The sequence below is a fragment of the Carya illinoinensis genome, chromosome 2 (assembly GCF_018687715.1).
Source record: "Carya illinoinensis cultivar Pawnee chromosome 2, C.illinoinensisPawnee_v1, whole genome shotgun sequence".
In the NCBI taxonomy this organism is placed as follows: Eukaryota; Viridiplantae; Streptophyta; class Magnoliopsida; order Fagales; family Juglandaceae; genus Carya; species Carya illinoinensis.
Window position 1 is genome coordinate 31,598,717 of NC_056753.1, and position 24,973 is coordinate 31,623,689.

At 35.3% G+C, this 24,973-nt stretch overlaps 4 protein-coding genes across 9 annotated transcripts; 3 read left to right on the forward strand and 1 right to left on the reverse strand.

Moving 5' to 3' along the window:
• The first annotated feature begins 438 nt into the window (after nt 1–438).
• Nucleotides 439–7,171, forward strand: LOC122300933 (probable phospholipid-transporting ATPase 4). 5 transcript variants are annotated; one of them, XM_043111934.1, is made up of 12 exons: nt 439–734; nt 913–1,079; nt 1,173–3,086; nt 3,175–3,285; nt 3,661–3,937; nt 4,028–4,116; nt 4,248–4,335; nt 4,422–4,631; nt 4,775–4,900; nt 5,709–5,807; nt 5,935–6,126; nt 6,250–7,171. In XM_043111934.1, the coding sequence occupies exons 3-12, from the start codon at nt 1,282–1,284 to the stop codon at nt 6,901–6,903; spliced, it is 3,651 nt and encodes a 1,216-aa protein (XP_042967868.1). In that variant the 5' UTR covers nt 439–734; nt 913–1,079; nt 1,173–1,281; the 3' UTR covers nt 6,904–7,171. The 5 variants fall into 5 exon arrangements, with proteins under 5 accessions (XP_042967868.1, XP_042967871.1, XP_042967870.1 ...); XM_043111937.1 differs by having other exon boundaries at nt 913–1,058; XM_043111936.1 differs by lacking the exon at nt 913–1,079 and having other exon boundaries at nt 439–764.
• A 476-nt stretch (nt 7,172–7,647) lies between these two features.
• Nucleotides 7,648–13,495, forward strand: LOC122300934 (casein kinase 1-like protein 1). 2 transcript variants are annotated; one of them, XM_043111938.1, is made up of 14 exons: nt 7,673–8,190; nt 8,270–8,310; nt 8,639–8,708; nt 8,819–8,967; nt 9,064–9,159; nt 9,252–9,322; nt 9,506–9,567; nt 9,706–9,769; nt 9,852–9,936; nt 10,016–10,142; nt 10,270–10,352; nt 10,439–10,502; nt 11,337–11,440; nt 12,875–13,495. In XM_043111938.1, the coding sequence occupies exons 1-14, from the start codon at nt 8,115–8,117 to the stop codon at nt 13,166–13,168; spliced, it is 1,386 nt and encodes a 461-aa protein (XP_042967872.1). In that variant the 5' UTR covers nt 7,673–8,114; the 3' UTR covers nt 13,169–13,495. The 2 variants fall into 2 exon arrangements, with proteins under 2 accessions (XP_042967873.1, XP_042967872.1); XM_043111939.1 differs by lacking the exon at nt 12,875–13,495 and having other exon boundaries at nt 7,648–8,190; nt 11,302–11,436.
• Nucleotides 13,496–15,111: 1,616 nt separating this feature from the next.
• LOC122300935 lies at nt 15,112–15,761 on the reverse strand. The gene has a single exon (XM_043111940.1). It carries the CDS (start codon nt 15,633–15,635, stop codon nt 15,282–15,284), a length of 354 nt encoding a protein of 117 aa, XP_042967874.1. The 5' UTR covers nt 15,636–15,761; the 3' UTR covers nt 15,112–15,281.
• A 2,957-nt stretch (nt 15,762–18,718) lies between these two features.
• Nucleotides 18,719–23,660, forward strand: LOC122300937 (glycylpeptide N-tetradecanoyltransferase 1-like). Its single transcript, XM_043111941.1, has 2 exons — nt 18,719–18,958; nt 22,135–23,660. The coding sequence occupies exon 2, from the start codon at nt 22,143–22,145 to the stop codon at nt 23,445–23,447; it is 1,305 nt and encodes a 434-aa protein (XP_042967875.1). The 5' UTR covers nt 18,719–18,958; nt 22,135–22,142; the 3' UTR covers nt 23,448–23,660.
• The last annotated feature ends 1,313 nt before the right edge of the window (nt 23,661–24,973 follow it).

The following is a 24,973-nucleotide window of genomic DNA, read 5'->3' on the forward strand; positions in this document are numbered from 1 at the left end:
ATAAAATAAGAGAAATATTACAGTTATAAATAATTTTATAAACTGACATATTTTTATGTGATTCATTAAAATTATTTTATAATAAAAATAAATATATAATCTTACAAATTTTAATAAATTATGTTATAAATAATTATTTTTATATGATCACAAATAATAGACGCTATCTTAAAAAAAAATAAGAAAAAAATATATATATATTTTTACTATGAAATCCATTATTTTAGAAAAGTCTCGGCAACTTAGCAGGTAAGTATCATTTTTATTTTTTCCTCTGATTGGTGGGGAAAACAAGAGGTGGGAATGCCACGTGGAAAGAGATGGGACCATAATGTGGGTTTCAAGGACTGCTTCTCCATTGAGCTGTTTTTTTAGGGTTCTAGATCGCGAACTTTAGGGAAGAAAGAATTTAATCACAAAATAATAAAAATTATAAAGTAATAGTAATATTTACAATAATGTTAAAAATGAATCGGAGAGACCGGAAACATATAAACAGAGGAGAGGAGGGACGAGAGAATCCTGGCATTAGTTCGGACTTGCTTTCTTGGACGAAGAGAGAACCTTCACTTTGGTCTAAAACCCTGTCCTCTCTCTCTGCCTCTCGCTCTCTCAAGCTCTATCTTGATTCTTGACTTTTGTTGTCTTCTTCTTTGATCTGCAACTGTGAAGCTCTTTCGCCAGATGTGTTCTTGCTAATTTGTCTTCAACATCATTGAGGCTCACGTTTCCAGGTGCGCTTTCCTGTTTTCTTGTATGCATAGGTATGTATATAGAGCTTTTTCTGGGCTCTTTTTCTTTTTCTTTTTCTCCCTTAAGAATTCTTGGGATGTTTTTGGGTTCTTTGTGAATTTATAGCATCTGGTACGAGGAATCTGCACTTTTATTAGTGATTGTTTCGTCAATTTTTAGCTGGGCATTGAAAAGGCGAAAGATTAATTCGATCTGTGCTCACCGCGCGGCTGCTTTATTACTCAAATGTGACGTTTCAGATAATTTGCAAACATGGATGTGTGAAGCATTTATTTGCAAATTTGAATAGGAGCTCCTTATGGAATGTGGTGCTCTTGATCCTTGAAGTCCGTTTCTTTGTGTTATTCTAAGAATATTGTTTGCTGCCTATAGTCAAATTTATGTGCTTCTCAACTAATTCTCTTCTGCTTTGTAATCAGGCGTTAGAAGAAGAAATTGGACATAAGGGAAAAGTCATTAGCGGAAGATTCAGGTTTTCTCTCATTGATATGTGCCAATTATACTTGTTTTGAGCTGAAATTTGGAGAAATGACAAGGGGAAGGATAAGGGCAAAACTCCAGCGGAGCCATCTTTACTCATTCTCATGCCTCCATCCAAGTAACACGGAGGCCGAGAGACCCAATTCAGTTCAGGGCTCGCGAATTGTACACTGCAACCAACCACATCTCCATCAGAAGAAACCTCTGAAGTACTGCTCAAATTTTATATCGACTACGAAGTATAATGTTGTTACGTTCTTGCCCAAGGCAATCTTTGAGCAATTCCGGAGGGTTGCTAATTTGTACTTTCTTTTGGCTGCGGCTCTTTCCCTCACAGCAATTTCGCCATTTAGTGCTGTAAGCATGATTGCTCCTCTTGCATTTGTTGTTGGGCTTAGTATGGCAAAGGAAGCCCTGGAAGATTCACGTAGGTTCGTTCAGGATATGAAGGTTAATCGTCGGAAAACTAGTGTTCATAAAGGGAATGGTCTTTTTGGCTATAGACCATGGCATAAGATTCGGGTGGGAGATGTGTTGAAAGTGGAAAAGGATCAATTTTTTCCAGCAGACTTGCTTCTCTTGTCATCGAATTATGAGGATGGGATTTGCTACGTGGAGACTATGAATTTAGATGGTGAGACAAACTTGAAAGTAAAGAGATGTCTGGAGGCGACCTTGCCTTTGGAAGATGATGAGGCTTTCAAGGATTTTGCTGGGATAATCCGATGTGAAGACCCAAACCCCAGTCTTTACACCTTTGTGGGTAATTTGGAGTATGATCGGCAGGCTTTTTCTCTTGATCCTGGCCAGATTCTCCTCAGAGATTCAAAGCTGAGGAATACAGCTTATGTATATGGTGTGGTGATCTTCACTGGCCATGATAGCAAAGTCATGCAGAATGCAACGGAGTCCCCTTCAAAAAGGAGCACAATAGAAAAAAAGATGGATTACATCATATATGTCCTTTTCACTCTCCTCGTGGTGATCTCATTGATCAGCTCAATTGGCTTTGCCGTGAAGACCAAGTACCAAGTGCCAGATTGGTGGTACTTAAAACCCCAGAATACTGATAGTTTATTTAATCCTGGCAAGCCAGCCTTGTCGGGATTTTACCATCTAATTACTGCTCTCATCCTTTATGGATATTTAATACCCATCTCGCTCTATGTATCAATTGAGGTTGTAAAGGTTTTGCAAGCAACCTTCATTAACCAAGACATACATATGTATGATGAAGAGACTGGAAATCCTGCTCAAGCACGAACATCAAACTTAAACGAGGAATTGGGCCAGGTAGACACAATCCTCTCTGACAAAACAGGTACTTTGACCTGCAATCAGATGGATTTTCTGAAGTGCTCCATTGCTGGTACCGCATATGGTGTGCGTTCTAGTGAAGTTGAACTTGCTGCTGCAAAACAGATGGCTATCGAGGAGGAAGTAGACCTTTCCAGTTTTCCCATGCATAGAGATAATCAACAAAGTTCCAGGAAGAATGTCGGAAGAGTGTCGGAAATTGAACTGGAAACTGTCATTTCTTATAGTAATGGAACTGGTCAGAAACCTGTAATAAAAGGGTTTAGCTTTGATGATGGCCGCCTCATGAATGGAAATTGGTTGAAAGAACACAATACTGATGTTCATTTACTTTTTTTCCGGATATTAGCCATTTGTCAAACTGCAATTCCTGAGCCGAATCAAGAGACTGCAAGTTTTACTTATGAAGCAGAGTCACCCGATGAAGGGGCTTTTCTTGTTGCAGCGAGAGAATTTGGTTTTGAGTTTTGTAAAAGAACACAATCAAGTGTGTTTATCCGCGAACGATATCCTAATTCAAAACAACCAGTTGAAAGGTAAGAATATGACCGAGCTATAGATAATAGAGGTTTTTAGTTAAGCTTTTTCAGAGTTTTGTTGTCTTAGGGTGATTTATCTTTACAGAGAGTACAAACTTCTGAACCTACTGGAGTTCACCAGCAAAAGAAAGCGAATGTCTGTAATTGTGCAGGACGAGGAGGGGCAGATTCTGCTTCTGTGCAAAGGTGCTGACAGGTAAGGCTCACGAATATACTTCAAATTGTTGAATTTCCTTAAGAAGTATGATAACCATATATAAGGTGTAAATGACCTGTGTAGAATCTTCAATCCGCCTTTGCACGGTGCTGAAAGATAGTTATTTTTTTTCCCTTCTTGTTAAGTATTATTAAGGCTAAACTACTTATAAAATAAAATAAAATAAAGGTTTATGGAGGCTAAACTAAACTATTTGGTACAATATCTACCTTTTGATCCTTTAGGTTTATATTTAGTTGTTTGCCTCTTCTAGTCTTTCATCTAAACTTCTTTGAAATCTTTAATTGATTGGGAGACTGAAGCATGTTGATTTTTGACACACTGCATCCATCCATTGCTTTTTGTACCGTGCAGCATCATTTTTGATCGCCTTTCAAAGAATGGAAGAATGTATGAGGCAGCTACTACTAAGCACTTGACTGAATATGGAGAAGCTGGGTTGCGTACATTGGCACTTGCTTATAGAAAGCTTGAGGAGTCTGAGTATGCCACTTGGAACAATGAGTTTCAGAAAGCCAAAACATGTATTGGGGCTGATAGAGAAGCAATGCTTGAGCGTGTAGCAGAAACGATGGAAAGAGAGTTAATACTTGTCGGTGCTACTGCTGTTGAGGACAAATTGCAAAAAGGGGTAGACATACCCATTCTTTATATCCACATTAATACTAATGCATTGCTCTTTTGGTTTGCTTTGAATTAGTTACTATTGTCTCCTTTTTAGGTGCCCCAGTGCATTGATAAACTTGCACAAGCTGGTCTCAAGATCTGGGTATTGACGGGGGATAAGATGGAGACGGCAATCAACATAGGGTCTGTCTCTTTCGAATTGATGAAAGCACCATCCATTATACACACTTATTTTCTTAATGGGTTTACAGAAACAGGTTTTTTTACTTAGAAATATCTCGTGAAACTAAGGTAATCTTGTTTGCATGATGCAGATTTGCATGCAGTTTGCTCCGACAGGGGATGAAGCAGATCTGTATAATAACAACAAATTCAGACACATTAGCCAAAGACGGCAAAGAGGTATATCTCTTGAGAATGATTACAGGATTCACTTTCAGAAATTTGCCATTATTAGATTTTAGAAATCAATCTTTGTCATTGATCAGGCTGTGAAAGAGAACATTTTGAATCAACTCACCAATGCCTCACAAATGATAAAGCTGGAGAAGGATCCCCATGCTGCATTTGCATTAATTATTGATGGAAAAACTCTGACTCATGCTTTAGAGGATGATATGAAGCATCAATTTTTAGGGTTAGCTGTTGATTGTGCATCTGTCATATGTTGTCGTGTCTCCCCGAAGCAGAAAGCAATGGTAGGATCTTCTCTTGTTTGTTAATATGCAACTTTCTTCAAGTATTTTTCTTATTTCTTTTGTCATCAAATCGGTAATATTCTTGTGAATGTATACTTATGTATCTGTTGGTTTTGTTTTCATTTGTTTAATCTTGGCACCAGGTAACAAGGTTAGTAAAAGAAGGAACTGGGAAAACCACCCTTGCGATTGGTGATGGTGCAAATGATGTGGGAATGATTCAAGAAGCTGACATTGGTGTAGGCATTAGTGGGGTCGAAGGTATGCAGGTTGGTAACAATTCTGAGTGGCTTTTCTGCACAATTTCTCTCAAAATGTGTATGTACATTCTTTTTTTAAGTTCTGGAATTCTTACAGATATCAGATGTCTCAGACCTTTTTGCAAAATTTCTTAAATTTCTTACTGCCCGTGATTCCCAAATTTGGTCTAGGTTACTAAAATAGGGGTGGGGGCATTCTCGTTTCCTATATTTGGTCTCATATTTGACTCTAGCAGACAGTAACATGAACATTGAGCAGAAAGGAATAATGTGAAGGAAATTGGGGGACTAGTTTCTGTCTAGTCTTACACTTCCTCATTGAAGGGAAAAAAATCCACTCCCACAGAATTTTCCAGGGATTTGCCCTAATTTGCCATATGACTACTAGAACTCGTACTATCCAATTGCATTTTGATTATTTCTCTTAATCGAAGGTGGGGGAGGGGGCTGTTTCAAGATTATATTTCAGTTGCACATTATCTGCCAGCTGATCATTAGTGATGTATACATGATCTTTTTACTTATTTTTTTTTTTTAAAAAAAAAAGAAAAAGAAAAAAGAATTGTATACATGATCTTTTATGTGAAGGCAAAGAGATGTTGTCTGGCAGGTTCTATTCAATCCATCTCCACGGATGTTGATCGACAAATCTGAATTGCTTTTATTTGATATAGGACTAATTATCTAGTTTTTTTGTAATTATTAATGTCCGTTCTTGTGTGGATAAGTCAAGAAAATGTGCATGAGGTTTTTCCTTTAGAAGCATGTGTTTTCGTGCTTATTTAATGGACGATCATAACGGGCAACTTTTTTACAGGCTGTAATGGCTAGTGACTTCTCCATTGCCCAGTTTCGGTTTCTGGAGAGACTTCTGGTAGTCCATGGACACTGGTGTTACAAAAGGATTGCTCAGATGGTAACAGTTAGCTTTCATGTCAATGTTTGCTTATCATTTATTTGATTTATTGACAACCTTGTGCATTTTCATATGCTTGTTTTATCACTAATTCATCCTCGTTTAACCTGGAATCTTTTGCATTCAGGTTTGCTATTTCTTCTACAAAAATATAGCATTTGGTCTTACCCTCTTCTACTTTGAGGCATTTGCGGCCTTTTCTGGACAGTCAGTTTACGATGATTGGTACATGCTGTTGTTTAATGTTTTGCTTACCTCATTGCCTGTCATTTCACTTGGAGTTTTTGAACAAGATGTCTCTTCGGAAGTCTGCCTACAGGTTAGTTCTGTTGATAATGCAACTTATCAAAAAAAAAGTTCTGTTGATAATGCCCACAGCATTTTTCATCTATGTTCCTCTCAGCCCTGTCGATATACTGACACATCCACCATGCCTTTTCAGTTCCCTGCGCTATATCAGCAAGGGCCAAGAAATTTGTTCTTCGACTGGTACAGGATACTGGGTTGGATGGGCAACGGTCTATATTCCTCCCTCATTATTTTCTTCCTCAACATTATCATCTTCTATGATCAGGCATTCCGTGCTGGAGGCCAGACAGCTGATATGGCCGCTGTAGGTACAACAATGTTCACTTGCATTATCTGGGCTGTCAATTGCCAGATTGCACTCACAATGAGCCACTTCACATGGATCCAACACCTCCTTGTCTGGGGCAGCATTGTCACTTGGTATTTGTTTCTCTTGCTATATGGCATGATATCACCGCTTATTTCTGGGAACGCCTACAAACTTCTAGTTGAAGCTCTCGGTCCTGCTCCTATATATTGGGCAGCCACCCTTCTAGTGACAATCGCGTGTAATCTTCCTTACTTTGTGCACATATCTTTCCAAAGATGTTTTAATCCAATGGATCATCATGTCATCCAAGAAATCAAGTACTACAAAAGAGATGTTGAGGATCAACATATGTGGACTAGGGAGAGTTCTAAAGCAAGACATGATACCAAGATTGGGTTCACAGCAAGGGTGGAGGCAAAGATCAGGCAGTTGAGAGGGAGGCTGCAGAAGAAACACTCGAGCTCGGTTGCATCATGACCATATCCATGACTTTTAATTTTTGATATATATATTTTTTTCCTTAGGGTTTTTGGCCAATTGTAGTTTTATGTTGTGGCCCCCTCTTCTAATTCATTTATTTGCTTTCTTTTTATCTGGTATATTGAAGTTGGTTGGAGTTTGTCCATTCATTACAGAAACGTGTTAGAGCCTGTTGTATGTACAATATTTATTGAGGTGAAGAATGAATAGCTTGTGAAAATTGTTGATTTTTATATAAAAAGTTGCTCTGGGTAGCATTGACTAATGAGAGCTGTCATACATATCAACTGTGGCTGTTTATAGTTTCCACTTTGCACATCCTTGCAGTGTTGAGGGACAAATTCTTGGATCCAACTCTAAAAATGACCCTGAACTCAGCTGCCTAAACTAGCAGTCATCGAAAAGGGAAATACTCTAGTCACAAAAAAAATTATACAAAAATAATCCTACAAACTGACGTGGCTTAATTTGGTTTATTAAATTGTAAAGTTACTTTTATTATGAAGTAGAATATTTAACAGATCAGATGAAGTCACTTCAACTTGTAAGATTATTTTTGTGTGATTCATTTGTGGATGCAGCAGTAGTCTTGATCAAGCAAGTTGATCTTATGATTTTTCATATTTTTTTCTGATTGTTTTTTTTTTTTTTTTTGGTTAATTTTTATATTATAATAGTTGGTATTGTTGTTGTTGGTGTAACTGCTGTTGTTGATGCAATAAGTTTTAGGTTTGTTACCCACTCCCCTAAAGTCTAATATTTATTTATGGTAAGGGATTTTACCCAACTACGTCGTTTGGGAATTAACCACCTTAAGGAAGTAAAACAACGTCGTTTTCAGATGAGTTACACAACCAAAAGAAAAGGAAAGAGAACATTTTTCATTTATAAAAGGCCGTAGGAAATTTCGCTTTGATTGAATCAAAGCGTTAGAGTGAGCGATATCACGCTATCACAATGCCTTCACTTTCTCCTCCTCCTCCTCCTTCTTCACTCTAATCCCAATTTCGATTGATGTTTTTGCCACCCACTCTTTTCTGTTATTTGCTTCCCTGTCCCATGCCATCCTGACAGCTTTCGTCGTTGATTTTTATTGTTTGCCGAGACTTGGACTCGGTCAAGGCTCTGGAGGTCCCTATTTCTCCAATTTTCGTGGAAGGGCTTTGAGTTGGAGCTGGGGTTCGGTCTGATCGTGGATTTTGGGAGTTATGGAACCTCGCGTTGGGAACAAGTTTCGGCTCGGCCGGAAGATCGGTAGTGGATCGTTCGGCGAGATCTATCTCGGTCTGTAAATTTAATTTCTGTTTTTTTGGGTACTATTAATTTTTTTGTGGAATATCTTAATTTTTTCAACTGGTTTCAGGTACTAATATTCAGACAAATGAGGAGGTTGCGATTAAGCTTGTGAGTATTTTTTTTCTTTTTCTTTTTACTTCTTAGCCTTGTAATACGTTTGATTCTGTTCGTGGAGTTTTAGAATTCTGTACTCCTCTCGATCAATTTGTTTCTAATTCATAGAATTGATTTTTTTTAAGGTTTTTTGCTTGTAGATTTCTGAAGGTTAATGCTGATAACTTAACTATTTTCTGAGTCTCGTTTTGTGGGTTTTCATGCTGTTGAAACTTATTGGTTATTTCGAGCCAATGTTTCTGTGGGTTTAGTTAGTTTAACACCTAAACATTTTAGATTCCTATATGAGTGCTTTCTGAAACTCCTTTTATTTTTAACTCAGGAAAATATCAAGACAAAGCATCCCCAGTTGCTTTATGAATCGAAGTTGTATAAAATACTACAGGGAGGAAGTAATGACCTTTATCGCTGTCCTTTTTTTCCCCTTGAAAAATCTGAAATTATGATGGTACTCATCCATCTGAATTGTACATCGGTTGGAAATTCTTTCCTATTTTGGCAGCTGGAATTCCAAATGTGAGATGGTTTGGCGTTGAAGGAGACTATAATGTTCTCGTTTTGGATTTACTGGGACCAAGCCTTGAAGATTTATTCAACTTTTGCAGTAGGAAATTGTCCCTTAAGAGTGTTCTTATGCTAGCAGATCAGATGGTAGACTTTTTCCTATCGCATGCATGTTCTTCTAGAATTTCACCTGCATTACAGTTTTGGTTATCGATGGCAACCTAATCTTGATATTCCTGTCAGATAAATCGAGTGGAGTTTGTTCATTCCAAATCATTTCTGCATCGGGATATTAAGCCTGACAACTTTCTTATGGGTTTAGGGAGGCGTGCAAATCAGGTTTTACTGATGAGCCCTCTCCTTTCTTCAATTATCAATTTATGCTTTCATGTTAAATAATGATGCATTACCTGATATCTACTATCATATAGGTCTACATCATTGACTTTGGTCTTGCCAAGAAGTACAGAGACACTTCAACTCATCAACATATCCCTTATAGGTTAGTTGGTTTGCACTAGTTATTGATGACCTTAGTTGTTTCACCTGTAATGTTGTTTATTTTATTTTTCCGGTTGTCCGTTTTCTGTGTTTCTTTTGTATGATTTCCCCAACTCCCATCCAAAAATGCCTTGCAGTATATTCTCCATCTTTATATCAATTGACGTGCTCATATACTCTGCAGAGAAAATAAGAATTTGACAGGAACTGCAAGATATGCAAGCATGAATACTCACCTTGGCATCGGTATACATTTTAATTCCATTTTCTTGCTGTTTTTTTCCTGATAAATATGTGTTGATCTTTATAGCTAGCTTCCACCCCCTGCTTTTTCTGGGCCTTATGGTTCTGACTATTGACTCTGTTTGCTTTTGTGTTACATAGAACAGAGCCGCAGGGATGATTTAGAATCACTTGGATATGTTCTTATGTACTTCTTGAGGGGAAGGTGAGGATTTCTGACTGCCAATGTTTTCTTAATTTCTTGTTTCATTTCATTGGCTGTTTTGTTATGACCGTCTTTTTTATAGTCTTCCTTGGCAGGGACTGAAAGCAGGAACTAAGAAGCAAAAGTATGAGAAGATCAGTGAGAAGAAAGTATCAACTTCTACTGAGGTATGTTTTAGAATTTATGATGTTTTTATGTATGTAATTTATGTGTAATTGACTGGAAAGGTTGTTGTTTCTTCTTTAGGCCTTGTGTCGCAGTTATCCCACAGAATTTGCTTCATACTTCCATTACTGCCGATCCCTACGGTTTGATGATAAGCCAGATTATGCTTATCTCAAAAGACTATTCCGTGACCTCTTCATACGTGAAGGTTTGGACTTTCTGTCTTCTTTGGTTTCTTAGATATTTCACCTGTTCAAATTATATGACAATAATACTCCCAATTTTGCTGTCAACTTTAACAAATTGTCTCAAATAAAATTTTTCTATGGCTGAAGGCTTCCAGTTTGATTATGTGTTTGATTGGACTATTTTGAAATATCAACAATCGCAAATGGCCACTCCACCTACCCGTGCTCTTGTGAGTGACCCTCCTCAATGGCCTTTGGTTTTTTCCACACACACAAAGTAGTATGTTTTATCTCCTTTTCATTTGTCATCTCACAGGGTCCTGGTGCTGGACCCAGCTCTGGCATGCCACCTACTGCCACAATTGCTGATAAACAGTCAGGTAATTCTCTTGTTTCTTCCTCCCACCTCCCTTTCTGATGGATTGTGCTCATTTAGCAATCCACTGTATTTCTCAATCTTATTGGTTTCGCATATGCTTCCTTTAGTTGATATATACTGGCTATTCCAGTGGATATTATGGCTTCTCACATTGGTTATTCATTGAAACAATTATTTCTTCAACCTTCCTCCCCCCTCCCCCCCTCTCATGAATCCTCAAGGAATGTGAGGAATAATGGTAAAAAACTCCTCGAGAAATATCATTCAAGATGGCTGAATGATCTTATGATTGCACAACATGTTTTAATTTATTTAGTTAAGCACTGAAAACCCCAATAGGAATAAGTTAAGATTACAAAAAACCCTTGAAAGGTAACTAAACGTTCAAAATAAAGCAAAAGAACCTTAGCTTCCATAAATCTACGAGTGGGTTCGAATTGGCATTCAAACAGTGCTTCCAGTGGCACAATCTGGCTGTCTATTGTCCTAACGGTGTTTCCCTTGATGCATTTTATTTTACCACTGATCAGATCAAATACTGCTCAATTGGTCCTCTTACAGGCCCCAATCTGAGCCTTGTTTCTCTTAAACTAGTCCATAAAAGCTTGTGCAGCTTGTTCTACATCACTTCAGTCCTTTAAGTGAGTTCAAACAGATATGCACTTAATTTTTTCATAAGTTAACCTTTTTTGGTGGTCTATATATACCTTCAAATTTTATTTCAGTATTTTAAGAACCTTTTCACACTACCTACTTGAGTTGAGATATTTCATATGCTAAATTAATGCTGTTGTAAGTAGGGAAGAAGGTAAGCTGACTGGTTGGTCTTCTGTAGATCCCACTCGTAGGGGACACTCTGGACCAGTTGTAAATGCCGGAAGCCTCTCTAAACAGAAAAGTCCAATTGCAAATGATCCAACTGCCGCTAAAGATTCTCTGGTATGTACTCTCTGACTGATGCTAGATTTGAAGGAGTTTTTTTGCCTCCGGGCATGTGCTTACAGTTGGCCGGTGTGAGGGTTTAGGTTCACTATTGCAGAAACTTACATTTCATCCCATTACTCATTATGGCCTAGTAAACCATTTCAGATGCCTCTAGCCCCATGAGATGGATGGGTTTTTCTAGGATTTTGACTGGTGTAATTTTGTGACTGATTATCTAGGATAAACAATGATGTTTAAGATGAAGGTTATTTAGGCTGGTTAAGTGGGTGAGCTTTTTTTGTGATAAATTGGTTCTTTTAATGCGGAGTAGACTTCTTCTAGAAGAAAATTATAGACAGTGTTTGGTGGCTGCTACCAAGTACATCTAAGGGATGCAAAAGACCTAACCAACAGTTAAAGAAAATCAAAGAGGACAACATCTTAAAGAAGTATAAGAAAAAGTAGTTTCCACGCCACCTCTACGGCTCTACCTACCATTTGAACAAAGCTTGCTGAAAAGTTCCTTCAGGCACCATAATACTTCACCCTCTTCTTCGTTTTGGCTATTGCACTCCAACAAAGTGCACCACACACAAACGATCTCAGTTTATTGGCTGCAGAGTTGCCCCTCCTGCCAAAGTCCATGAAATTTGAGAAGAGTCTTGAGGACTGACTACGAACAACCCACTAAACCTCAAATAATGAGATTTTTTAACCTTCACATCAAGTAAGCTACTGGAAGATGAGATCTGCAACCAATTATTTTTAAAAATTTTGGGAAGGATAAAGGAGAGGTATTCTAATGTCAGCTTCTGTATGTTTTATTAAAGCATCTGATGAAGGGTTCATTTTTTCGAGTAATCATGTGCCAAGAGTATGTATCTTGAGAGCAGTCATTTCCTGCAAAAATGCTCAAGGTTGGCAGCATAACAAGATTTGCTTTTCAGGTTCCTACTTTGGTGGGACCAACATTTGGTGAGAGTTTGTTTTTTCGTATTTCACTCAGTTGCGATCAAAACCAGTAAAAAAAAAAAAAAAAATCAATCTTTTAAAATTGGTGTTTAATGGAATAGTTCATGAATTTTTCACCCTTCACGCTTGCAAATGTGTATCCACTCGTTCATCAAGAATTTGTCTTTGATGATTTGGAACCTCACAAAGACAAGGGCCTTCAGAACTGCCAGAACCGTGTATTATAAGAATTGAAGTGTCCTAATGTAGAATTGAACCTAGGATGTTTCAGTCTGCAGTTCATCAAGAATAATTAATTTTTTGAACCCTTGAGTATGCTTAATAGGTTTACTGTGTCATGGCATACCATTAGTACAAATGACTGCAAGCCTCTTTGGATCATCATAATGAATTGTGTTTTCTTTTGCATTAATTAAGTTGCAGTTTGGTTCTATTTTTTTACTTTTGTCCTTGCACTTGGTACTTGGGTTCATGCAGTTACAAAGTTCTAATTTTTTACGGTCAAGTGGATCGTCAAGGCGAGCTGCTGCTTCTAGCAATCGTGATGCAGTAATTATTAGCAGTGAAGCTGATCTTTCTCACCCTAACGCCAAAAATGTAAGCCCAGGAGCTCTTCGTAAAATTTTTAGTGGCCAAAGAAGTTCACCTGTTGTATCATCAGAGCACCGTACACCTTCTGTTAGAAATGCCTCAACCATAAAGAACCTCGAGACCACTCTCAGGGGTATCGAGAGCCTGCATTTTAACAATGACGAGAGGACCCAGTTTTAGCAGTGCCAGTTCTCAATTCCTTTCCCATAGAACGAACCAGGTTGAGGGGACGGTCTCGGGCAATCACCCTCCCTCGCATGAGAGGTTGGGAAAAAAAAAGGGAGACGATAACTTTCTGCATTATTCTTTCTTAACTTTCTGTTAATGTCTCTGTTTTTTTTTTTTGGGGGGGGTTTTCTGTCGTTTTTTCTTTTATTTGGTTGTAGTTCTCCCCAAGCCAAATACGAACCTCTAAATACAAAAAAGCTGATGTCTTTTTGTGTGTAAATAATTGTAGACAGTAACGTTAAAGATTATGAATCACAGGCAACGCTTTGGTGTGGTTCACACTTGGGGTTCTTTTGTAGCATCTTCCAGATTTAGTGCCCATTTCACCTGAAAAATGGACGTATTAAACTGGAAAAACAAATTTGCCATCATGACAAGAAGTTCTGAATATTGCCTCTGCTGCTCCGAGATATCAATAATTGCCTTTAGCAAAATGCCACCATAAATCAATTTTCAGGAACAGAAACCAAGTATGCAGCATCCAACTTTATGCTGCATTGCATACCAATAAAACCATGTTATTTTGAGTTTCTGGAGCTTCATATGCATGCACAAAACTATACAGTCACACACACGCACATCTGAATCTAAGAACACCCGACCTCGAATGTTTGAAGTAGTTGGTACTCCCGACCTGATGCCTAAAGGTCACATGATATGTTTTTGGTTTTTCGATCAATTTGAAGTAGGGAATATGTTAATAATTATTACAAGGGATGATACCCTTTTTCGTCGTCTGTCGATATGTATAATGTTGTTGATGTTGCAACAATCAAGATAATTTTTTTATGGTTAATATGATAGATATATCAATATGACAATATTTATCATATCAATGACGTTACGCAGAGCGTTGTGATTGTGATTCTATCAAAGGAAGTAGGAGAGGTATCTTCCCATGAAATTTTTTTGAAAATTGTTGTTAATGATCATTTCACGTTGAATTTTGACACAACCTTGTGTCTTGTGTTGGAATAGTACCCGATAAACAGCTTTTAACACCCGATTTATTTTTCTCCAGTGGGAAAACATTCCCTTGATGTAAAATCCTGACGAATGAAAACGTTAGTCAAAAGAAGCAGTGGAACCTCCAAGAAAAATTCCTTTATGTCTCCTGTCTTTTTGATCCTTCATCTTTCCAAGATTTCCAAATCACTTCCCTTTCTTCCCTCTGTATCCTTCCTCGAATCTAGAAATCATGAGCTTTTTATAAGAGATGTTGGTCGTTGTGCTTCTGAATGAAGTTGCAGAGTTCGTTCGGACCTTTATCTGAACCTTTTGTTATCGCTATATATCATAAATGATCCAGAGATTTAGAGGGGAGAGCCATAGTGAAATACCTTCTGATTTTACTTCATTCATAATGAAAGATAATCAAATTTTGAAGTACTTGGCTTCAATACCAATCCAATTTATGAATCAGAATCAATCTGGGGAAGATGCTGACATTTGTGGCAGTTCAATAAACAGGGAGAGTGAACATCCTAAAAAGATCCAGAAAGAAAATCTTCTCAATTCTTTTGATCTTTGATGAAGTACAACAAAAGGGTTGATTATCTTATATGTAGAGCAAAATTCAATCCAATTTAGTGCCCAGTGCTCAAGCTACCAAAACATGCAGCCCAGAACCGATTGAAGAAGAATTTACAGGTTTCCCCAGATAAATTATGCAGAAAGCCATGGCCAAGCAGAGTTCAGTGCTAAACTAACTCTCGATGATGATTGCCCACATCCAGATTGAAGTCAGATCATAGTATGGAAACTGTGATGCCTAAAAATCAAATCTTCTTGTTCATCTTAATGATATTAACTTGAGAATTTCAAGAATAGCACAGAATTTTTAGAGTTAAGCCTCTTAGAACAAAGAAAAACATGACAAGACTCTCACACACATGTAGTTTTAAGGTATTGCTATAAATAGTTATAGAGGACTATAGTCCCATGAGATTTAAGATTTTTCAGACACAGAATACAACTTCAAATCCGTTACAGAATTTGTTGACCACAAACCAAAATAAAACCTTAAATTGCCCCCCAAAAAAATGAAGAAACATGTACCCATCTGTCACCACCATCCATCCACCACTTGGGTGTATGATTTCTTGATCCACCTAAAGCTCTTCCTCAGGGACCCTTTCATCTTGCCCTCCACAGAATAGACCTTGTATCCAGCAACCCTCTTCTTCCTCTGCAATTCTGGGTCCCCGAAGCTCCAGCTTTTAGAAATAGACCCAAGACTGCTTTTCTCTTTCTTGATCTTCACTTCCTTTGCTACCTCATTCGGCTGTGCAGATGAACCAGCATAATTAACACTGAAAGACCTTAGATCTTGCATGCTAGTTGGGGCAGCCCGGCCTCCGTAGTAGCTCCCCAGCTGCATCCTCCCATCCCTGCACGACTTGGATCTGAAGTCCTCCATAGGGAACTGGCAAACAGATGTTGAAAGGTTCAAGGAGCAATACTGAGACTTGAGAGACAGAGGAGGAGGAGGAGAGGAGGAGAAGAACAAAGAGAAACTCGTTGGATTTGGTTATTTAATTCTTTATTTATTTTCTATTTAGTAACTCGGAATAGTTTAAGATTCGTTTACATTTAGGGTCGGTTGGGATATTAAATATAATAAATAATTTAATTTTTTTAATCTTAAAATATTAATATTAAAATTTAATATTTTATTTAACTTTCGTTTAAAATCTTTCCGTCTTATTTTAATATAAAAATTTAGCTTTATGTTATAAACAATTTTTAATTATTAAAAATTAATTTAATTTTAGTTATAAAAAAATTATAAAATGATCAACATTAAATTATCTGAGGTAGCTATCTACTTTTTCTTGAATGCGACTTTAAAGTTTCGGCTTCACACGGTGGGGTAATTGCATGAGGCTGCTGCTAGCAAAGTTTGACTGATTGCGCAGGCTTACACGAGTGAAACGGATAGCTTTGACTATTCAGATCGAATATATAAATAAATAAATAAATAAATGCTACCGCCATATTTTACAAAACTAATATATAAATTAATATGATTTTTCGATAATACATTAAATTTATTTTATAATAAATTAATATTATATTAAGTCTTTGAAAGTATTTTGTGAATAAAATATTTTTCTAAAAAATTAAAGAGTGTGACGGTGCTAAATCTTTGATCATGACAAGGAATAATATGATATTCTCTCCTAATTAATGAAAATAATTGGGTAGGTTGGGGGGATTTTTTCTTCTTCTTTTTTTTTTTTTTTTCTTTTTTATCTTTGAGAACAGATAATAGAAAATGTTTAAATTAAATTATAATCGAGGTGCTAATAAAAAGAAAAGATAAATTATACTTACAGTTATCGAGTATGTAAATCTCGTATAATTTCTTTAAAAAAATTAATTTTTTAATAATAAATTAATTTTTTTAAATAATTATTGTATTATATAACATAATGTAGCATTATTTAAAAGAAAAATCGTAAGTAAACGTTAGTTAAAGTTAGATTAACGAAAGGTTGGCGCATTGTCGACATCAATGGAATCCCAAATTAATCAGATGGGACTTGAAAATGAAATCAGGGATAATTTAGTTCCCATTTAGAAAGTGAAATACAGTTATCTTATCTCTAGATCTTTGTATAGATTGTATTTTCAAAGTTTCGGATCTCTCTTTTATTAATCAATCATTTTTAATTCTATATAAGTTTATTTTTTTACAATTTTCTTAATAGATAAAATATTTATTTTTCTCTATTATTAAGATGTTTATTCTAAGAAATATTGTTTACTACACTGATTCCACCTATGGGTGTAAAAAAAATATGGAAAACCATTGTGTCATTTTTGGACTGGTCCGGTCCAGGACTGGTTTCATAAAATGGAAAAGCGGTCGGAACCAATTCGATTTCAATTCTAGTCATTTTTAGATCGGATCGGTACTATTTAATATATATTTTTATTTAATTTTTAATATTAAACAATATATAATAATATAAATTATAATTATATATAAGATAATGTTATTATAATTTATAAAATAAAAGTTTAATTTTAAACATGAAAATTTAATTAATCATATGCTTTAAATATATAATATTATAAATATATATTATTTATTAATAACATTTTATCATATGAAGTAAGAACCAAAAAAGAAAGAAAATCACTCAAATATTATTACTAAATTTTGATGGCATAATAAACTTAAAACTCTCTGTATTTTTTTTATAAGTACATAAATATAAATTATATATATTAGTATATAATTTATATTAATACAATTTACCTTTTATGATCTAATACAAAATACTAATAGTCTAATACTATATTACTATTAGTATTATACTTTAAGTCTATATATAAATTAGTATATAAATCATTATACTCAATAATCACATATAAAATGATCACTATAGTCTATCGATAATATAGTTATAATAAACTAAACTCACTGTAATAATTAAATATTAACAAATACTAATTATAATTAATACTAATATTTATAATGATACTAATAGTCTAATACAATATTACTCTTAGTAATATACCTTTAAGTCTATTTATATTTTATAAATTAGTATATAAATCACTATACTAAATAATCACATATAAAATAATCACTATAATCTATCAATAATATAGTTATAATAACCTAAACTCACTATAACAATTAAATGTTAACAAATACTAATATATAGTTATTATAATCACTATAGTTAATACTAATATTTATAATGATACTAATAGTCTAATACAATATTACTATTAGTAATATACTTCGAGTCTATTTATAAATTAGTATATAAATCACTATACTAAATAATCACATATATAATAATGCTAATATTCTAATATAGACTATAGTTATACTTATACTAATATAAATCACCATAACTACTACTAATATATAGTTATACTAATAGTCTAATATTAATACTATTATATAGTCTAATATATTATATAGCTATAACTAATACTAATATATATATATACACACACTAATACTAATAGTCTATTATATTATTGAATGTATTATGTATTATATGGTCTATTAGTCTATTATATATATAGTCTATTATATTATTTAATTTATATATTATTTAATACTAATAGTCTATTATATATATAGACTAATACTAATAGTCATTATATTCTTTAACGTATAACTATGTAGTCTATATATAGACTTATAGTATTAATATCACTATATGTAATAGTAACACTAATACCATAATAGTATTAGTTATTGTTTTGTATTTAAATTGCTTTGTATTTAATAATATAATTGTTGTTTGGTTTAATCATTTTATTTTATTGATATTTAGTTTTAGTGTTTTTAATTGTCTTGTATTTATTTTATTGGACTCTTTATTTTCGGACTGGATTTATTTTGGGTGCGTTTTTATTCTGTTTTGGGCCAAGCAATTCCAGTTTTCGGGCCTAGCCCATTTTAGCCCAACCCTCTATTTTCCCTCACACTGATACGGTGCGTTTTGGTCTTAGGGCTTGTTTTGTTTCAATTTGTTTTCTTCCTCTCCTCAGTCCTCGTCTCCTGCTGCGCCGACCCGTGCTTCTCAATTTTCTTTTCTTCTTCTTCCTCCTGGCTCCTGCTGCGCCGTGCTTCTCTTATTTTCTTCTTCTTTCTTCTTCAGTTTCTCTTCTCTTCCGCAGCCCTTTCACGCACATATCCTCGGCCTCCCCTCACTCTCGCCGTGGAACCTCCCCTCACTGAGTCACGACTCACGCAGCCCCTCTCTCAAGGTAATTTATCTCCATTATTTTTTTTTTCATTTCACTTATTTAAGTTATTTGAAATTACTTTGAAACCTGCTATGAATCCGAAATTTAGGGTTGTTATTAGGGCTGCTGAATCTGAAATTTAGGGTTGTTATTAGGGTTGTTGAATCCGAAATTGAGGAATTGTGTTATCAGGGTTGTTAATCCGAAATTTAGGATTTGTGCTATTAGGGATGTTGAATCCGAAATTTAGGATTTTTGTGATTGTGTTTGTATAATTGTGTGTAATTGTAATTTGTAATTGTAATTACAATTTCTCTTGTACACTGGGCTAGGCCTATTATTTGAGTAATAATATTTTTTTTTACTGATAAAAAAAAATTGTAATTTGTAATCTGTGTGATCTGTTTTAATTGTGTGATTGTAATTCGTGTATACTGTGTGTGATTGTAATCTATGTAAATTGTAATCTGTTTTATAAAGTTATACTAATAGTCTAATATTAATATTATTTTTATAGTTATTGCTGCTTTTATTAATTTTATTGTTGTTACTATAGCAGTTTTAGTTTTTTTCTATAGCAGTTTTATTTTATAGCATAATTTTTAGACTTATAAGTTTTTATTTTTATTTTTTTATTTAATTTATTTTATTTTTTTATAAACATATTTTTGATATGACAAAGTTGTATTTTATTAAAACCGGAAAACTAGACCCAACCGGACTGGAAACCAGTAAAACCGGAGTACCGGTTTAGGAAGGTAACCAGTGCGTAATCGGTTTTGAAAAATGCAAAACCGGTGTCTACCGGTTCGGTTCTAGATTTTATTCAAAACCGGACCGAACTGGATCGGTTACACCACTGATTCCACCAGATAGATAACGGTGTGAGATAGCATTTTTTGTGATTTAATAAGTGATAGTTGGAGCTCACAAAGAAAATAATGGTAGTTGAGATTTTAGGGGCTGTTAAGGGTGTAATCTTCAATGTCTTGCATCTTTTTTTTTTTTATTAAATCGGATTTTTTTAATATAACGTATCGTATTAAGTAATATCAGTTTGTAAGTTTATTTTTGTTTAATATCTTTATAGATCAAATATTTATTTATCTATTTAACTGCACCGATTCTATCAGATATATAGTATACACGTCATATGGTACGATAGTATAAATGGTGTAAAATAGCATTTTTGGTGATTTAATAAGTGGTAGTTGAAGCTCCCAAAGATACAATGGTAGTTGAGATTTTAGGGGCCATATATTAACGTGTAATCATAAATGAAGTAGCATGTTTTAACCATGGGTTAGAAGAGAAAGTATGGCAGAGATGAAGGGCCACACTCCTCCATCCCTCCCTAGCCATTTGGTAAACACAGACAGGATTTAAGTTCTTTGAATGAAGTTTATTGTCTTTTTTCAATCAGAATTTCAGCCTTTATTTTTAGAAATGATATTTGCTGTCATGGAGTCTGTAAGTGCTGCGCAATTATTTTGAAAAAAGTGAGTAAATATGAGACTTACATAAAAAGAATGAATTTTTTAATAGTGGACCTCACTTTTTTTCAAAGCGCTTGCACACTCTATGACTGCACATAATATTACTCATTAGGATACTGATCCATAAAGTGGATGGCTTATTTTGCTATAAAAACTGAGGAAAGATCAGTATCATTTGTTTCATTTATCAGTTAGTTATATTAAACAGAATCCTGCAGTATCTTAAGTGAAATAGAGAAGATCTTATTCCCTCAAATAAAATACAACAACCCGGAACGAGCCATGCATCCAATCAACTGTTGTATTGATGAAAATAAGAAAATATTAGCTCGATTGATTACACAAAATCAAATCATCTTATCTCATCTCATCTTATCTTATATCTCATCTAATTTTTACAATTTTTTTAAATTTTCGCATAAAATATAATAAATAATTTAATTTTTTCAAATTTGAAAATAAAAATAAAATTAAAAAATAATATTTTAATAATATTTTATTCAATTTTAACTTTTATCTCATCTCGTCAATATAACCAAACGAGGAGTCTAAAAGCTTATATGTAAGATCAAGTAGAAAATTACGAATTCATGTTGATGAAGGATCGAAAAGGATCATATTCAGATACGTTTGGACTGGAAATCATTTGGCATTGGAAATAGGGAAGAACCACGTGTGCTGCTACCCATCTTCTTGCTGGCTGCCTTCACAGTCCCAAAGTTCACTCTATTCAGTCATTTCAACAGTCAAACATATATAGAGGAATTATATTCGTTATCTCACATTACACACTTTACATATTTTAAAATTATTTATTATTAATTTTAATTTTATTTTATTCTTGTTAAATTAATTGAGTTGTTCTACTTATCATGCATACACTACATATTTGTTATAAGAAAAATGAAAAAATAAAATAAAAATTGACTTGAGATTGGATGATTAACTAATTGATGGCTCAATAACTTGACTTGAGATTGGATGTTTAACTTATTCAGCTATTGAGTGAAGCTTTTCATAAAAATTGTGTTCTTTTCAGCGAGCTTGATTGAAATGGCATCCCCCCATCCAAACAGAACGGGAGAAATTACTTAGAATTAAACCATACTAGGGGCCTATGTAGCTCACAACATAAATAGGAAAAGCTGCTCTTATTTTTCAGTAGCCGTAAATATTGCTGTTAATTTACTTTTTGTTTATTTTATACTCTGGCTATGGAAAAAGCCGAGGGAGAGATTGAATGCTACCTTGAGCCAAAAGTAAAGGGGAGCCTCAGCTTGGCTGTGCCAAGATGGTTCTATAAAGCACGTTTTGGATGTAATTGAAGGTCAAAAAGAAAGATTTCGTGAATCTCCTTGGTAAACAAGTCTATTGTTCAGGCCGTTTTGTTATTGTTGTAGGTCCTCACATTCATCACATTGGTGTGGATTTCCTCACAAAATAGCGGTGGAACTTCACCGGCCAATTGTTATTCAGTGCCTAGTTAGACAACATCTTGCTTTGAACATAGAGCTCATTTTATAACTAAGGGACTAAGGGTGTACTATAATTATTTCTTGTTTTGCTTTTTGCTGCAGTCATACATATAGTTATGTTCCTACTTATCTAAAATTACTGTTTTGTTTCCACTTATGCTTAATCACGATTTTCTTAATAATAATGGTTTATCTTGTGCTGTCTTTCCATCTGCCTTGTAAAAAGAAATCAGAATGGTCGATAGCAATGCATCATCTGGATCACCTGAAGAAACTCAAAACCCTATTCCTGATGGGAATGAACCTTCCGAGAATGACCTCACACTTGATGCTCTAACTCGAAAAGTTCAAGAATCTCTATCACTTGGAAAGAGACATAAATTTTGGGAAACCCAACCTGTTGGGCAATTCAAGGATCGGGGGGACAGCAGTTTGCCTGATGGTCCAATTGAACCCCCAACTCCCTTATCTGAAGTCAAACAAGAACCCTACAACCTTCCCAGCGCATACGAGTGGATTACTTGTGATCTTGATTCTGATGAGATGTGCAGTGAGGTGTATAACCTTCTCACTAATAACTATGTCGAGGATGATGAGAACATGTTCAGATTTAACTATTCAAAGGAATTTCTTCGTTGGGCTTTACGCCCACCAGGCTATTTCAGGAGTTGGCACATTGGTGTCCGTGCCAAAAGTTCGAAGAAGTTGGTTGCTTTCATTACTGGCATTCCTGCCAGAATTCGGGCCCATGATGATGTTGTCAACATGGCAGAGATTAATTTCCTTTGTGTGCATAAAAGGCTCAGATCAAAGAGACTTGCTCCTGTCATGATCAAAGAGGTGACCAGGAGGGTTCACTTGGAGAATATATGGCAGGCAGCCTATACTGCTGGAGTGGTTCTTCCAACTCCAATTTCAACCTGTCAATATTGGCATAGATCATTGAATCCAAAAAAGCTGATTGACGTCGGGTTTTCCAGACTTGGTGCGAGGATGACAATGAGTCGAACTATTAAGCTTTACAAGCTGCCAGATTCCACAGTCACTGAAGGTTTCAGAAAAATGGAGCTCCATGATGTTCCTGCAGTGACACGGTTACTAAGGACTTATTTGAACCAATTTATTGTTGCACCGGATTTTGATGAAAATGATGTGGAGCATTGGCTTCTTCCAAAAGAGGACGTCGTCGACAGTTACCTGGTTGAGAGTCCTAAAACTCATGAGATAACTGATTTCTGCAGTTTCTACACGCTGCCTTCATCTATCCTTGGCAGCCAGAATTATACGACTTTGAAGGCTGCATATTCCTATTATAATGTTGCCACGAAAACTCCTTTGCTTCAATTAATGAATGACGCTCTTATTGTGGCAAAACGGAAGGATTATGATGTTTTCAATGCATTGGATGTCATGCAGAATGAATCTTTCTTGAAGGATCTTAAATTTGGGCCAGGTGATGGGAAACTGCACTACTATCTTTATAACTACCGGATAAGACAGGCACTGAGGCCACCCGAGCTTGGGCTGGTGCTCTTATAGTTTGATTTCGCAAATTTTGATTGAGGATTAGAACTGCTCTGCTAAAGTTTTCTGCTAAGTTTGTTTGTAAGTTTGCATCGTTTTTGGGAATCCACTTAATTTTATTGTGTCAATGAAAAAAACAAAAATTGTGGAAATTTGTAGGAATTTGTGGAATGCAATGCTTTCCACATTTTGTTCGGAAATTGAAAATTCTCAAAATTATTCCCAGTATTGCTGTCTCATCGTTGTATCCCTACTGAGTCATGTTTCTGCAGGTGGAAATTATCGCTTATAAGCTGCTCTAGTCTCTGGCGTTTTACAAAATAATGATCCTTGTGGGAAGCGTGAAAACTGAAAAGACAACTCCCAATCGAAGACGCTAAGAATGACTATGATGAGAAAATAATGGTTCTTGTGGGAAGGGTAGATGACTAGGATAAGAATGAAATTTATGCTTCCAGCTGTCTGTGGACGAGCCGTGAAAATTAATCGAAAGAGAGGCTATAGACGGATGCCAGTTACTTGTGCCAAACGGGGATGTCGTTTTGCTAGGTGGCTTGTTGCCGGAGGCGCGAGGCATAGATACAGTTGAGACACGAAAAATTTTAGACTACAGATTTCATAAATCATACAATCTCGATGTTTTTTTAATCAAGGATAAATTTACAACCTTTAACCTAAGCCAAGAGGACAATTTCCCCATGCGAACCTGCAATGATAAACCCAAGGAGACAGCTGAATATTTTTGTTGAATCATCATCATCATCAAGATAACCGGCAGAATGAGAATTATGATTGAGGAGGTATAGTGTCTTCAACATTACATCTTTGGTAAATCTCTTTCGCTAGCTGTAAGCCTGTAGCAATGTATCATTATCTTCTGCCATCTTTGAGATCCTTTCTGCTTCTTTAACCGCTTCGGCAGCCATATATGCTTTGTTTCCTGCATCAGCTACTCTGTAGACAGCAGCATTGGTCGCATCATCCACTAGTGAGAACCTGGAGCTTGTCGACTGCCACGGCCTGACATCCTTTTCTTTTGGGCTAGGAGTTTTCATTCCTAATACAGTCTGTTTTCTGATCTTGTAGAAATTTTGGACCTCCAATTTTGCAAGAAGAAAGTTGGGAGCTTACATAAGATAACAAATAAGAAAACAAAGTTCGATTCCAGAAACTTCATGATAGCGATGCTGACAGTAAACTGTATGCAATCAGAATATGGTACTCTACTTTTACCTCCTTAGAAGATCAGGAATGCCAGGCCTGAAAGTTGCTTCAACTAAGGTCATTTCACAACATAAATAGATAAATAAGAGAATAGAATTAAGGAAGGAGTAGTCATTGCCATCATGATTCAAAGAGTAAAAGAATGTTAGTTTTTATAAAAATTGAATTTATTTTTAATTAAATTACATAATTACATTGGTTGATTAAATTTATTTTATGCTAGATTATATAAGAAAATCACGTTATGAGAATTTTAGTCTAGATTCAAAGAGCAATTGGAGGAAAAAAAAAAAAACTGAATAGTAAAGAAGTAGTAA